Source organism: Bufo bufo, chromosome 6 (assembly GCF_905171765.1).
Source record: "Bufo bufo chromosome 6, aBufBuf1.1, whole genome shotgun sequence".
In the NCBI taxonomy this organism is placed as follows: Eukaryota; Metazoa; Chordata; class Amphibia; order Anura; family Bufonidae; genus Bufo; species Bufo bufo.
The window spans coordinates 125067365-125082212 of record NC_053394.1 but is presented as its reverse complement, the minus strand read 5'-3'; the positions used below and the strand labels follow the sequence as shown (position 1 = coordinate 125082212).

At 43.2% G+C, this 14848-nt stretch overlaps 1 protein-coding gene across 1 annotated transcript in view; it reads left to right on the top strand.

Annotated features, from left to right (window-relative positions):
- TLL2 (tolloid like 2) overlaps positions 1 to 12648 on the top strand; it is a 183156-nt gene extending 170508 nt beyond the window's left edge. The window contains exons 18-21 of the mRNA XM_040437476.1: positions 2424 to 2551; positions 3558 to 3771; positions 4404 to 4654; positions 12110 to 12648. Of these exons, the coding sequence (XP_040293410.1) occupies positions 2424 to 2551; positions 3558 to 3771; positions 4404 to 4654; positions 12110 to 12244 (728 nt within the window). The 3' untranslated portion in view covers positions 12245 to 12648. The remainder of the gene's footprint in view (positions 1 to 2423; positions 2552 to 3557; positions 3772 to 4403; positions 4655 to 12109) is intronic.
- Positions 12649 to 14848: the final 2200 nt, after the last annotated feature.

Below are 14848 nucleotides of genomic sequence, written 5' to 3'. Positions count from 1 at the left end.
TTCTGTTAATTTCATTGTTCTGCTCCTATAACAACAGATTGATGGAAATAATAAATGGTGATGTGAACACAGTTTAAAGGGGGTTATCTAAGATTAATACAGAATTTCCAGAGTGGCCAACCATGCAGCCGCAGTTATCAGTTTTCCGAGCTGCAGGGAGGAGAAGAGCCGGCCCGGGAGTAACAGACACCGAATCCAGTGGTGGGGAACAGGTGTGTATGGTCACCACTGCAGGTTGGCCATTCTGGGAGGTCTTTTATTAGTCTTGGATAACCCTTCTCAGCATTGCTGAATGTACGGACTGTGGGAGCCAAGGAGACGGTCTTCAGATTTCAACAGTTCCTACGTAGTATGTAACATGGACCCTGTGAGGTCTGGCTATAGGTCATTGAGCAGAATTATCAAAGTGCCTAACTGAGAAATATGGAGAAAAGATTTAAAAGTCTTCTCTTTTGCAGCTCATTTCCAATTTTTACTAAATTGCATAAACCACCAGACCACAAAAGCGCCTTTTTATAAAAAGCAGAATAGTTTCAATCTGCCGTATGAATCTACTTCCCAGGATTCCACAGGATTTGGGCCTCGTTCCCAATCGATCTTTGGTCAGTAATTTCCATCAGTGATTTTTAACCAAAACTAGGAGTGGAGGCTACACAGAGATAAGGTGTAATGGAAAGATTTCCTCCTGTTCTGTGTTCTTGAGGCGTACCTGGTTTTGGCTCACAATGACTAATGGAAATCACTGATCAAACACTGACTTAATTACTGAAGTGTGAACTAGACCCTACTCTGTTGAACGTAACTCTACGTGAAATTAGTCAAACATTTTCATTTCAGTCTGTGTCTTGGTATCCAAATGCTGTGACGAAAACTGCAATTCATGTCTGTGGGGAACATGTAGAGATGAGGAACTGGTTCTTAAAAGGGAGTCTGTCACCTCCAAAATGGTTTCCAAGTAAGCATACTGCCATGTAGGGTAGAATAAGGTGTTTGGTGCACTGAACCACTGTTAGATGCAGCATCGCTCCGCCAGTGATTCCAACTATCACTTTTTCTTGTTGTTTAAGTTAGTACTTGAGATTCCAAAGCTGGTAGCAAAAGCAGAGGAGAAGACTGGTGCACCAAAAACCTTTATTTGTGGGTTTAAAAAAAAAAAAATCCGTATTAGAGGAGTGGATTTTCACAAGAAACTTATGGTTATGTTTCAGGGCACCTACCCTACATGGCAGTATGCTTACTTTTGAAACTGATTTTGGAGGTGACAGACTGCATTTAATTAATTCCCGTGAGAGTGATTTTGAACTTGAGAACGAATGTCCCATGTTGCGATGAGGCTATGTTCACACTTGTGCTGTGGCTTCCGTTTATAACATATTCATTGAATAACGAATATGAATAACACCCAATGGACCCCATTGACTCAGTGAGGTCTGTTATTGCAGAAGAAATAGCAAATTTTGCTCCTTAGGCCCATTCCGCATGCGTGCAATGCGTGAGGCGAACGCATTGCACCCGCACTGAATCCGCTTCAATTGGGCTGTGCACATGAGCAGAGATTTTTCACGCAACGCAAGCCCCATAGAAGTGAATGGGGCTGCGTGAAAATCGCAAGCAAGTGCAGATGCGGTGCGATTTTCACGCATTATTGCTAGGTGACGATTGGGGTGGGGACCCGATCTTTATTTTCCCTATAAGAGAAAATAATAGCATTCTTAATGCAGAATTCTAAGTAAATTAGGGATGGAGGGGTTACAATATTTTTTATTTTTTTTAAAATTAAACTCTCCTCATCCACTTGTTCGCGCAGCCCGGCTTGTAGTGTTTTTTTTTTCTCTTCAAGGACCTGAGAGAAAAGGACCTTTGACGTCACTGCGCTCATAACCTGGTCAAGGTCCTTTTCTCCCAGGTCCTCGAAGAAGAAGGAAGACAAGCCGGGCTGCACGAACAAGTGGATGAGGTGAGTTAAATTTTTTTATTTTTTATTTTTTATTTTTTTTAACCCCTCCATCCCTAATTGACTTGACTGTATTAAGAATGCTATTATTTTCCCTTATGATCATGTTATAAGGGAAAATATAAAAATCTCCAGAATACCTAACCCAAATCCGAACTTCAGTGAAGACGTCTGGGTATCACATTCAGTTTTCTCACGTGCTTCTCGCGTGGAAAACTGAACGCAACGCAGTCGCATACAATACTCACCCCACTCGCAGGCAAAATCGCACGATTTTCCCACGACGCACCCACATACTATCCGGCCCTCACACACGTCGCCCGTGTGAAAGAGGCCTTATTCTGTATGATTTCACACCCTATTAAGGTCGTCCATATGCTCTCATGGACAACCTTTTTAATGCATTTTGTATTTAGCATGTTACATAAAATGTATTACTATTTATAACTCCTCATCAATTTACATCCAGCTGGCTGTGAACACAGATTCCTAAGTGCAGAAGGAACCGTTTCAAGCCCCAACTATCCTGATAAGTACCCCAGTCGAAAAGAGTGCACCTGGGAGATCTCCACCACAGCAGGTCATAGAGTCAAACTTGTAAGTACAAGTCCTGATCCTGACAAAGGTTTATTAAAAGGATTTTCCAGGATTAAAGTGGTTGTCTGGGCTTTTTCCATTGATGACCTCAGGATAGGTCATAAATATCGGCTGTCGGCACGTTCAGTTTCTGTTCTTTATTCCTGCTCTACACTGTATGTCTATGGCAAAGCAGCAGCGTACAGTAATAGAGAAGGGAGACGGCACGTGCACACTGCGTGTGCCTTCTCATACAGCTGATCGGCGGGGGTGCCTGTTGTTGGAGCCCCTCCTATCTGATAGTGATGACTTGTCCTGAGGATAGGTCATCAGTAGAAAGTCCGGAGAACCCTTTTTAATATATATTGATCACGTTTCCTTAGGATAGGCGATCAGTATCCGATCGGCTCTTTGCTCTCTGGAATCAGGCACCAGAACGCTCCATTCAAAAGGGGGAATGCAGCCAACATTCTTGTGACTGGTTGGACCCCCACCAAATTGGCACATATTCCCTATGCAGTCAATAGGGAGTAAGCTGTTGTAATGGGAGAACTCCGGGGTTATCCCATGTCAAACATCCACAGGATATGACATAAATATCTGATAGACACAGATCCAACCATCTATAGATAGAGCCTCCTTCCACCCGTATGCGTCAACCAGACATAATTGGATGTGCTTCAGAGAGGAATTTGTATGATTGATGCTTTTGACAGGTGCATGCATACTTACCAATGTTTCAGTTGGTAAAATCGGTAAAATATAAGCCCTGCCCCCTGGGAACCAGCCTGGAAACACAAAATTTGTGTTAGCCCCACCCAATTTTGGGTCAGGGCAGAGTGAATTTGCCGGACTGTATATGGAAATCAGGGACAGTCGCACCAAATACAATGGGTATGAAACCTCCAAACTGTCCTTGCACAGGGGTGCTCGTCTGTCTGCCCTCTTCTGGGTGAACCTATCTGTTGTCTTGGTCTAAATGCCACTTATGTTATTACAGGGGATTTAATCATTTTTACACTTCCAGGTGTTTAATGACTTTGAAATTGAATTGCACCAGGAATGTGCCTATGACCACCTTGAGCTGTATGACGGACCAAACGGCAAATCCACAATTCTAGGCCGATTTTGTGGCAGCAGTAAACCCGAACCTATTATTGCATCCACAAATCATATGTTTCTGCGCTTTTATTCTGATGCTTCGGTGCAGAGGAAAGGGTTTCAAGCCAAGTACAACACAGGTAGGTGACTGAATATAATGTGTCGTATACACTGAAGAACTCTAAACGACCGCATGGCCTTTAGGTCGCAGGCTGTACTATGGCTTTGTACAAGCTTCTGTAATATGGCACCTGATTTCATATAGAGATGTGTTTTATATACTGTATCGGGGAATTCTGGATTAATAGCCGAAAGTGGAGAACGGTCATAGAGCATCTGTTGTTCTGGAAGCCTTGTCCTGTCCTGCATCACACAGAGAACCCATTGCCTTAAAAGGGAATTATGTAATACTTCACTTCCCCTGTGGAGGCACTGTAGGGAAACTGAACAGTTACTGTGAATGGGTGATTAAGGGACCCCTACGTTTTTGAATGGTGTCCTGTCAGACCTAAGTGATCATACATGTGTCACCTCGCCTGTGGATTGGATGATAAACCACTTTATTTTCCTAAAGCACCTTTTTTTTTTTTGTGATCTGTTCAAACCCTTTTATGAACATATTTTAAGTGAGTGATTAGTAATGTACCTGCACACAGCAGATAGATCACCATTCTTGCAGTAATGCAGCCGTACAGGTCAGAAGAAATCAGTGACGTTCTAGAAGTAGGAGCAATGTCTGGAAATCTTCTATATTGTGTTTTTCCATCTACAGAATGCGGAGGACGACTGAAAGCTGAGATCCAAACAAAAGATCTCTTTTCACATGCCCAGTACGGTGATAATATTTACCCAGTACAAGCCAACTGTGACTGGGTCATTGTAGCAGAAGATGGCTATGGAGTAGAACTGATCTTTGAGACCTTTGAAATGGAGGAAGAATCAGACTGTGGTTATGACTACATGGAGATATACGATGGTTATGACAGTACTGCTCCACGACTAGCTAGATATTGTGGCTCGGGGGTATGTTTTCCATATTTCTGTGAATTCCCTGTTTTTTAATTATTTGAAATGTTTCAAGTTCTGTGATATTTGATTAGCATATATGTGAAAGCACACCGAAGAGAAGTTATCTGTGCTGAATGCCAGACAATACAAACAATGTCAAACTTGTGGCCCTCCAACTGTTGCAAAACTACAATTTCCGTCATGCTCAGACAGCCTACAGCTATCGGGGTATGCGGAGATATGTAGTTTTGCAACAGCTGGAGGGCCACGAGTTTGACATCCCTAATTTCTCAACCTGTGGTACATATACCCCAGGGGTTAGACACCATGGGGATAACTCGTCACGACCTACACTCCAGAATTCTGGCTTCAAAAAGTTGCAGAATAGAGGTTTTGCAACTTTTTGCGGTCACTTGCGCTCAAATTTTGTGACTTTTTGCACTTTTACAACACTCATTACAGTTTATAGCCTCTGCGTTGTGGTCCCCTTCAGCTCACAGAAAATGCTGATGTGGTTCACCTCTGTGGCCAGTGATTGGCTGAATGGTAATTTTCAGCAGAGACCAGTGGGGACCTGGTAAGCTTTGGAGCTAGAACAGAAAGATCGGGGAAAGTGAGAATAGCTTTATTTTTCTTTGTTTTTGTTTTAGATTTCTTTAGATTCTGTTGATTTATTCTTATGACTTTGATGTGCCATTACTGTATTATTTCTAATAGAAGTTATGAATGAATTGCAGGCAACTTGCAGTAAACTGGGTGTTACCAGGGGGGGGGGGGGGGCCATCAATGCACAGGCTGACAGCAACACTGATTGGACAGAGCCAGACTCGCCCACTACTGGTAACACCCAGCAGTACCTTTTTACTGCTGTCAATTTATTTGTAAACTTAGAGCAGGAATAATAAAGGAATGGCACAGCCTAGAGCCATAAGAATATATGCTCCAGAATTGTAATTACATGAGGAATGTAAGTAGTTACTAAAACAGTCAGGAGAGATGACGGGTCCTGCTTAAGTACAAACTGACAATACAACCTGGTCTATAGGGTAGCAGAAGCTTGGCTAGGGACAACCGGTAATGATGTCCAGCTGAAGACTACACAACTAGGACACCAGAAATTGTTAAAGGGGGTTGTCCAGTTTCAGGAGATGCACCCGTTTTAAAGAACTGGTAAATACTTACCTGGCAGATCGAGCGCTGCTGCTTTTGTTCCCCCGACTGGGCTCTGTTTACCCGGCTGCAGCAGTGACATTCCAACAAATGGCCACTACAGCCAATCACTGGCCTCAGTAGTGCACTGAAGAGGCCAGTGAGTGAGAGGCCGCAGTGGGCATGGGTTGTTGATGTGACATACCGCTGCAGCTGGGTAAATGGAGCCGGCCAGGAGACTACTTGCCAGTTCTTTATTGCAGGGTGATCCCGAGGGAACTGACACCGACAATCTTATGAGTATGGGACCACCTGACTCTACACTGCTAGTAGATGTTGTGGAGGAAAGAAGGATCTGAGAGATTTATCAGTCTTTTCTGACTTTTCTCAGATCCACTCCTGGTGTTGTCTCAAAATCTGGAGAAAGAAAACACTGGCCCAGATTTACTCCTGTGTAAGTTTAGACAAAATGTCTAGACCTGCACCAGATTTATTACGGGGTTCCATTTAGAGGATACTTCTGGTTTAAGGATAGACATTTTTCTCTCTCAACTATTGGTTGGCTCACTTTGAGACAGAACGGCACATCTTAGACCACGCTTCTTTCCCACAGAGCCATGCCCCATCCCCTTTTCGAGCACGACGAAAAAAAGCATCCATTTTTTTCAACAGATCATAGATGAAGGCACATTGGTAAATCTGGGCCACTGTCTCAAAAACATGTGCAATTCCAGCTTTTTTCTGCTTTCCCCGTTGAAATAGATACATGACCCATTTGGTTGCACATGTTTTATGGTGATATTCCTGATAACCAAAAGAGGATTTGGCTGCTAGTTCTTCAGTGCATATGGACAACTTTTCTAGACCTTGTTAGCTTGATGATTGCACTGGTTGATGAATTTCTCGGCCTGACAAAAAAATAACTGCAAACTAGATAGGTAAAACATAGAAAACCAGCATTTTAATGTCTAATGTTCTTCAAAATGTCCAGCTGCTGGTTTTATCTCCAAATCTGGTAATGGGTTATAGGAAAACCATGATAATTACATTGTATATTTTATACCTGGTGTATATTTTTAATTGAAGTTTTTTCCCCCCTCGCCTATGACAGCACCCTTGGATAGTGTCCGCCCCCTCGTCAGGACAGGAAACAGGAAACACAACCACTTGAAAAGGAGGTACCGACCCCCTTCATGCCAGTTCTGTTTCCTGTCCTAAGGGACAGGTCTTGGATTCACACCACACCACAAAGGAGAGCTGCGGGCGCCCCATGTGAGTAACTTAAGAGGAGGGCCTACCCGGCGGTGTAAGTCTTCTTTAAGAAGCCGCTGCAGAAGTCTGGACCTCTGTCTCTTCCTCCCAATCCGGTCCCTTCTCCGTCTGGAGGCTTGTTTCAGGTCTGCTGAGTGGTGAACCTCTGTGGCCGTGTTCCACATGTTCGGCTGCCAGTGTCTGACGTCACTTCCAGTTTTGGTGGTTGGCGCTGACGCCACTTCCGGTTTCGGTGGTTGGCTCTGACGTCACTTCCGGACGCTGATATTGCTCAGGGCAGTGGAAGGAAGCATGTGCTGCTGAAGACCGGATGTAGGAGTAGCCGGTCCGTGCCCGGCAGAGTTCAAGTTCAACCAGCTCACACTGCTAGCTGGAGAAGAAGCTAGCAGCATCTGTCTCCATACTCTGGTATTCAAGCGTTAAATATGGAACAGTCACAGCGCGCAGAACCCACTGAAACCACCAATGAGTCTTCGGTACCACGGTGGGGTAAGAGGGGTTAATACCCCAGATTTCTAGAATTCTTATTTCTTATGGGGCTATTTTTATGTTTAGGTGTCCAAAGAAAGTAGAAGGGTCTCAAGATCCAGAGATAAGGGGTGTGCCAATTGTCAGAAAAAGCTACCCGCCGGCTGCGGGAAGCCTATTTGCCAAGTCTGCGTGGCCAAGCTATTAGAGGATGAGGCCCCATCTCTTATGACAAGTCTTAAACAGATGATCCGGGACTAAGTAAGAGTCAGTAAAGGAGTCTGTTAATAGCCTCCTGAAGAGCCGCCCCAGCACCTCTGCAGCCGCGTCTATTCCCCCCTCCAGCGACCATGAATTGTCAGGATTGGAGGAAGAGGGAGAAGGACCATCATCGGATGAATCCTTTGATGATCATATAGCCGGAAGACCACTGTTTCAGACAGAAAATATTAGCTCCTTAGAGTAGTTTGAGCTACCATGGGGTTAGATAATTATAAAGAACCACAGTCGGTTAGAGACTCCATATTTTGAAGGTCTGGGCCCTAAAAAGATAAAAGGGTTTGACGTCCACGAAAATATTTCTGCAGTTATTAAAAAGGAGTGGAGCAGACCAGAAAGTTTTTTATTCCCTCGGCCTTGAAACGTAAATACCCGTTTGAGGAAGTTTCAACGGCGTGGGATAGAGCCCCAAAATTAGACGCCCTGTGGCTAAAATTTCTAGGAAGGCAGCCCTTCCCTTTGAAGACTCGGAGTTTAAAGGATCCTATGGATAGAAGGGCTGAGATTTACTTAAAAAAGAGCTGGGAGGCAACGGTGGGTGCCTTTAGACCTGCTATTGCTGCCACCTCTGTGGCTAGGTCACTTAAGATTTGGATAAAGGAGCATATTAAGGAGGGAACCCCAAGGGAAGAGTTGCTTTCCTCCTTTCCAACCATATATAACGCAATAGATTTCCTTGCAGATGCTTCTGCAGACTCTTTGAAGTTCTCGGCTAGAGCTTCCGCCCTCTCTAATTCAGCTCGGAGAGCCATATGGTTGATGGACTGGAAGGGTGACTCTCTTCTTCTAAAGCTAAATTATGCGCAATACCTTGCCAGGGTGAATTCCTATTTGGACCTGTGTTAGATGACCTGCTTGAGAAGGCTTCAGATAAAAAGGGCTTCCCATCAACAGGCCAGCAGTCTCATAAAAGACCTTTCCGCCCTCAGCCAAATAAAAATATCTATAGAAGGCGGGAGGTATCCAAGCAGGTTCCAGGTGCTGCCAGAAAGTCCAAGGGATATCTTTTTTCTGGTGCAGAAGCCTCCAGAAAGCAGCAGCAATGATGCCAGAGCCCCAGTAGGAGGTCGGCTTTTACTTTTTTGCAGAACATTGGAGGAGAATATCAAACAGCCCTTGGATAATCTCTATCCTTTCAGAAGGCTAGAAGATTAATTTTCTGAGACTGCCGCCAGAAAGATATGTTGTAACAGACTATTGTTCCCGTCCCCAAAAACAAGCGGCCTTGGTTTCAGAAGCATCTTCCCTTCTAGCAAAAAATGTCAGAAGTCCCAGTTCAGGAAAGAGAAAGGGGTTTTTATTCAACTCTTTTGTAAAAAAAAAAAAAAAAACCCAAATGGCTCCTACTGTACAATAATAAACCTAAACAAGTTCCTAGTGTACGAGAAATTTCATATGGAAACAATCAAGTCTGTGATACTAAATCTGTTTCCAGAGTGTTTCATGGCATCCCTAGATCTCAGGGATGCATACTACCACGTCCCCATACATCCCAATCATCAGAGATACCTGAGAGTAGCGGTTCAGTTGGAGGACAGAATACTTCACTTACAATTTTGGGCTTTTACCTTTGGACTATCTCAAGCCCCCAGGGTATTCATGAAAATTGTGGCGGAGATGATGGCCCATCTGAGAGAGAGGGTTCTGGTGGTCAATCCATACATAGACGACTTCCTCCTTCTCTGACGTCGGAACAGCTAATGTGGCAGATTTCATGGTTCAGAGAGACATTAGACAGATTGGGTTGGGACCTGAACCTAGAGAAGTCCAATCTAGTGCCGAGTCAGTTGTGCACCTTTTTAGGGATGACCCTAGACTCAAGGCAGCAGATTTGTTCTCTTCCCCTTCACAAGGCTCACCTAATCATATCCCAGGTTCAGGGACTTGCCTTTCGACAGTCAGTATCCCTAAGGGAGGCCATGTCAGTCTTGGGTCTCATGACGGTGGCTATCCCAGGAGTAGAGTGGGCGCAATTCCATTCCAGACCTCTCCAGCTACAAATTCTGGAAGTCTAGGACAAAGATCCCTTATTCCTAGACTCGATTATCCATCTATCACCGCATACCCTCTCCTCCCTAGATTGGTGGACCAACCTGTCAAATCTTCAGGGAGGTGTCTTGTGGCAGGGACAGGAGGTCTTATTTCTCACCACGGATGCAAGCCCCTTCGGTTGGGGGGCTCATATACAGTCTCTTCTGCTACAGGGTCAGTGGGATCGAAAGTCAGGATCAGTCTCACAATTTCAGAGAATTGAAAGCTATATTGATGGCCCTGATGGGGAGTCTTCAGTTAATAAGAGGCAGAAATGCTCAGATTTATTCAGACAACATGACAGCTGTGGCATATATCAACAGGCAGGGAGGTACCAGATCGCCGAGTCTTATGTCCCTCAGTCAGGAAATATTTCAATTGGCAGAAGATTCTCTCATCAATTTCTGCAGTTCACTTGAGAGGAAAGGAGAATGTGACAGCAGACTTCCTAAGCCGACATCTAATCCGACGGAGAATGGTCTCTAGACCAACATATATTTGACAAAATAACTGCGTTATGGGGCCACCCAGTCATCGATCTTTTTGACAGAAGGGTAAAGAGGTTCTTCTCTCTTTTTCCAGAGGAGCGTCCGTCTGCTGTGGATGCCCTATCTGCTGTGGATGCCCTAGCCCAGTCTTGGAGAGAGAGACTTCTTTACGCCTTTCCCCCATTAAAGCTACTGCCAAGGGTATTGAGAAAGATAAGGGAAGAGAATGCCTTGGTGATTACAATAGCTCCCTTTTTGACCAAGGAGGGTTTGGTTCTCTTGGTTATGCAAGATGTCAATAGCCTCCCCGTGGGTCCTACCAGTCTTCCCAGGACTTCTGACTCAGGGGCCCCTTTTTCATCCAGAAGTGGAGAACCTGCATTTGACTGCTTGGATGTTGAAAGGCAGATCTTGAGGAAGAAGGGGCTTTCAGAAGAAGTAGTTAATACCCTTTTAGCCAGCCGTAAAACAGTCAAGTCAAAGATCTACTTACGAGTTTGGAAAGCCTTTTGTGCCTTTGCAAACAGGCCTGTCAATGTATTTGAAACCCCTGACTTACCTTTAATTTTAGATTTTCTACAGAAAGGGTGGAGAAAAAAAGCTTAGACCCAGTACTCTAAAGGTGCGGGTCTCAGCCTTGAGTGCGTTATTCGAGTTCAGGGTAGCCTACCATTCATGGATAAAAAGGTTTATTACAGCAGTCTCTAAATTAGCCCCAGTGCAGAAAATTAAAATTCCTTCTTGGGATCTAAATCTTGTCCTGTCTGCCCTTACGTCAGATCCCTTCGAGCCCATTGAACAAATCTCCATAAAAGTCCTAACATTGAAGTTGGCCTTTTTATTAGCTATTACATCGGCCAGGAGAGTTAGTGAGATCTCTATGGAAAGGCCATATTTGAATATTTTGGACGATAGAGTAATTATTTCACCGGACCCTTCCTTCCTTCCAAAAGTCTCCTCTTCCTTCCATCGCTCTCAGGAAGTCCTCTTACCTTTTTGCGCCTCTCCATCAAATAAAAAAGAATCAGAATTTCACTGTTTAGATGTGAAGAGGTGTCTTTTACAGTACTTAAGTCACCCAAGCTTGGAGAGCTTCCTCAAAGCTCCTTATTTCCTTTGTGGGCAGGACGAAGGGGTCGGCTGCTTCCTCGCAAACTAGAGCTAGATGTATAAGGCAGGCTATCCTTTTAGCCTATTCCTCTAAGGGGGCTCCCCCACCCTAAGAATTTGGGGCCCACTCTACCAGAGCTGTCTCTGCCTCCTGGGCAGAGAGAGCCTCTGCCTCCATTGACCAAATATGTAGGGCAGCTACCTGGAGTTCCCCTCACACTTTTTTCAGGCATTACAAACTTCAGTTACCCTCTCAGGAGGGCCTGGTATTTTGACGGAAAGTCCTTCAGGCAGTTGTCCCTCCCTAAAATCTTGCTGATAAATCCAAGGGTGCTGTCATAGGCGAGGGGGGAAATATGGGATTACACTTACAGGTAATCTTTTTTCCTTGAGCCTATGACAGCACCCGCTTATTTCCCTCCCAAAAATAAAAATTTAAAAAGTGTGTTTTGTTTCCTTAGTTCTTGAAATAGTACTGGCATGAAAAGGTACCTCCTTTTCAAGTGGTTGTGTTTCCTGTCCTGACGAGGGGGCGGACACTATCCAAGTGTGCTGTCATAGGCTCAAGGAAAAAAGATTACCGGTAAGTGTAATCCCATATTTCTTAGATTTTTTATTTATTATATTATATATATATATATATATATATTTTTTTTTTTTTTTCCTCTTTTAGCCCCCAGAAGAAATATATTCGGCTGGAGACTCCATTATGATTCGCTTTCATACGGACGATACAATCAACAAAAAAGGATTCCATGCCCGATACACCAGCACCAAATTTCAGGACGCTCTACATATGAGGAAATGATTTGTACATAACTTTGTCACTAAACATTTACAACATCAATGTTATGGACCTCTGGGAGATTAAGCTGAATGCTGTGCATCTCTCTGATTAATGGCCAAACTCAGTCTGCAGGATATTTGTAACAATAAGGATCCAAATTTTACTAGCATGCTATTGTACTGTGCCAATGTACCAAGGACCAAATATCTGCATCTAATAGGCCAGCTTAGTTTATATTCCTTTAAAGTGAGATCGTTAGGTTCATAAAGGGGTTGTCCGAGATGATTAAAAATTTCAGAGACCCTAAATTGTCTTAAAATAGTTAGTCATACTCAGTCCTTTCTCTAGCGCCATTCTCTGCCGCACTAGCCCAGTTCTTCTGGTGCTGGTTCTTTAGACGCAACATCAGTAATTTGCTGGAATACAACACATGAGGACACTGGCTGCAGCGGTCAACTGTCTACTGCAGAGGCAGTAATTGGCTGCAGTGTTGACATGCCATATAGCTGCACGTCATTGTTCATGCCACAGACACTGTGATGCAGGTATATGGACCATCACCACTGCAGCCAATTACTGTCCTCCAGCAGGAGAATCTGACCAGAGAAATTGGAGTGAGTATAGCACATATAAGACATTGGGGAGATTTATCACAACTGGTCCAAAGGAAAACTGACTTGGTTGCCCTTAGCCACCAATGAGATTGATCCTTTATGAATGAGCTCTACAAAATGTAAGATGGAATCTGATTGGTTGCCATGTGCAGTTTCTCTTTACACAGATTTTGATAAATCTCCCTTGTTGTTTTCAATTTAAGATCTATTGAGCTCCACGTTTGTCACCACTTTAACATAAAATCTGGTCCAGAGCTGAGCTTTTAGAGATGTGCTACCCATATATATCTACATACAGACCTATCTATACCGCTGTGTGTAGGTGACCAGTGATCACATGATCCACAGCTAAACAGACATTTCTAACAAGAAAATTTTGAAAAGTTTCAAGGGCGTCGCTTACTAAAACAAGTAAACCCTTGTAAATCTTCCAGGTTAAGGGGGACTCTAGTGACATATTTTAAATGTACAGATCGCACAATCGCATGTTTAAGTTAAGGCCTTTCTCACTCAAGACCAAATTTATCTAATATCAGGGATGTAATAAAACTCTTTACTATCAAAATGAGTTTATGAGGGAAAACCAGGTGATTGGTCTCCACGATATCTGTAAATACGTTTCTTTGCGTCATATCGCACTACCACCAGAGTCTGTCCTTCACAATATTGTGGTTACCCATTTAACAGCACCAACATACAGTTGTGTGTAGCTACTTTGACCTTAGATTACCACTTCTGTTGAAATGTGATAATTTTTTGGTTTGCATACTTAAAGGATTGCGGCCTCTGAATTACAATGGCTCAATTTGTAGCGCCACAAGTGCATAACTGCCAATTGTGTATATTTAGATGTGTGTATGCTGCCCTCTACTGGTGAGACATCTGTAATGTTTTTAAATTTTTATCACCGTGAAAAAGTACTGTATAGCTTACTTTTTTTTTTTTTTGTAATTTACATGCTTTTATAGTATTGTTTTGTACTTAAATTATGTAGTTATGGTCTCCTGCAAATGTAAATATGATATTGTAAATGATCTGATAATAGTCCGTGCAATACTGAAGACTAATAAGCTTCTCATGCCCTCTTACATTTGTTTCATGGTCATCTTGTCTTTTTTTTGTTTTTATTTTACTACTTTAATGTAAGATGGGAAATCATTGAATATTTTGCTTAACAAAATATATTTTAGACTGCAAATTATCACTGGGAAATAAGAACTTTTATTTTTATGGTATTAAATCTTTTCTATGTTGCTAGACCTAGTTTTCATTTTATTTGTCCCGAAGAGAATTGTAATGCCATTTTTATTACTATGTAACTGCCATTATTTGCTATGTCATTAACAGAATGATAATAAAATGATCTCCGTGCCAGACTGACTTAATGACCATTACAGTAAATATCTGTTTTATAGAAAATTTTCTTTGGGGCTACACGGCAATCTTCCATGACATCAGTCACACGACCAAAGATCTTTGTGTAGCAGTGCAGCGATTGAACTGAATGGGGTCGAAGCACGACTCGGAAGCTGTGACCCCAGAATCGCAAAAAATAGACTTTTTATGCCATTCTGAGATCAGTCATTTGTAAGTCACGCTGCAAACTCATTCGGTGCTACTATGCAGAGGTCTTTGGTTGAGTGACTGGCGTAGTGGCCAAGATCACAATGTAGCCCCTGCCTTATATGGTGCAATTATCAGAATCACTTTACAGGGGTTAAATAAACCATCATATAATACATGACAATCTCTTTCTAACAAAGCTAGAACTAGCCCTATACCTAACATGGATCCAGAGATCTCCCCATTCATTGCTCTATTTGCTCTGCTAGATTTATTTCAAGCTGTCCGCTTAGAAAGTGTGTCCTTTCTCAGGGGGTTTGTCCTTTCTGCTGCAGTTGGTGGCAGGTTGAGGGATAGAATTGAGCATGTGCGTCTCAGTGGGCAGGACAGAGGAATAAAAATGATCAAACAGCAGGTGGTGCTATAGAGTGAGATTTCATTGCATAAC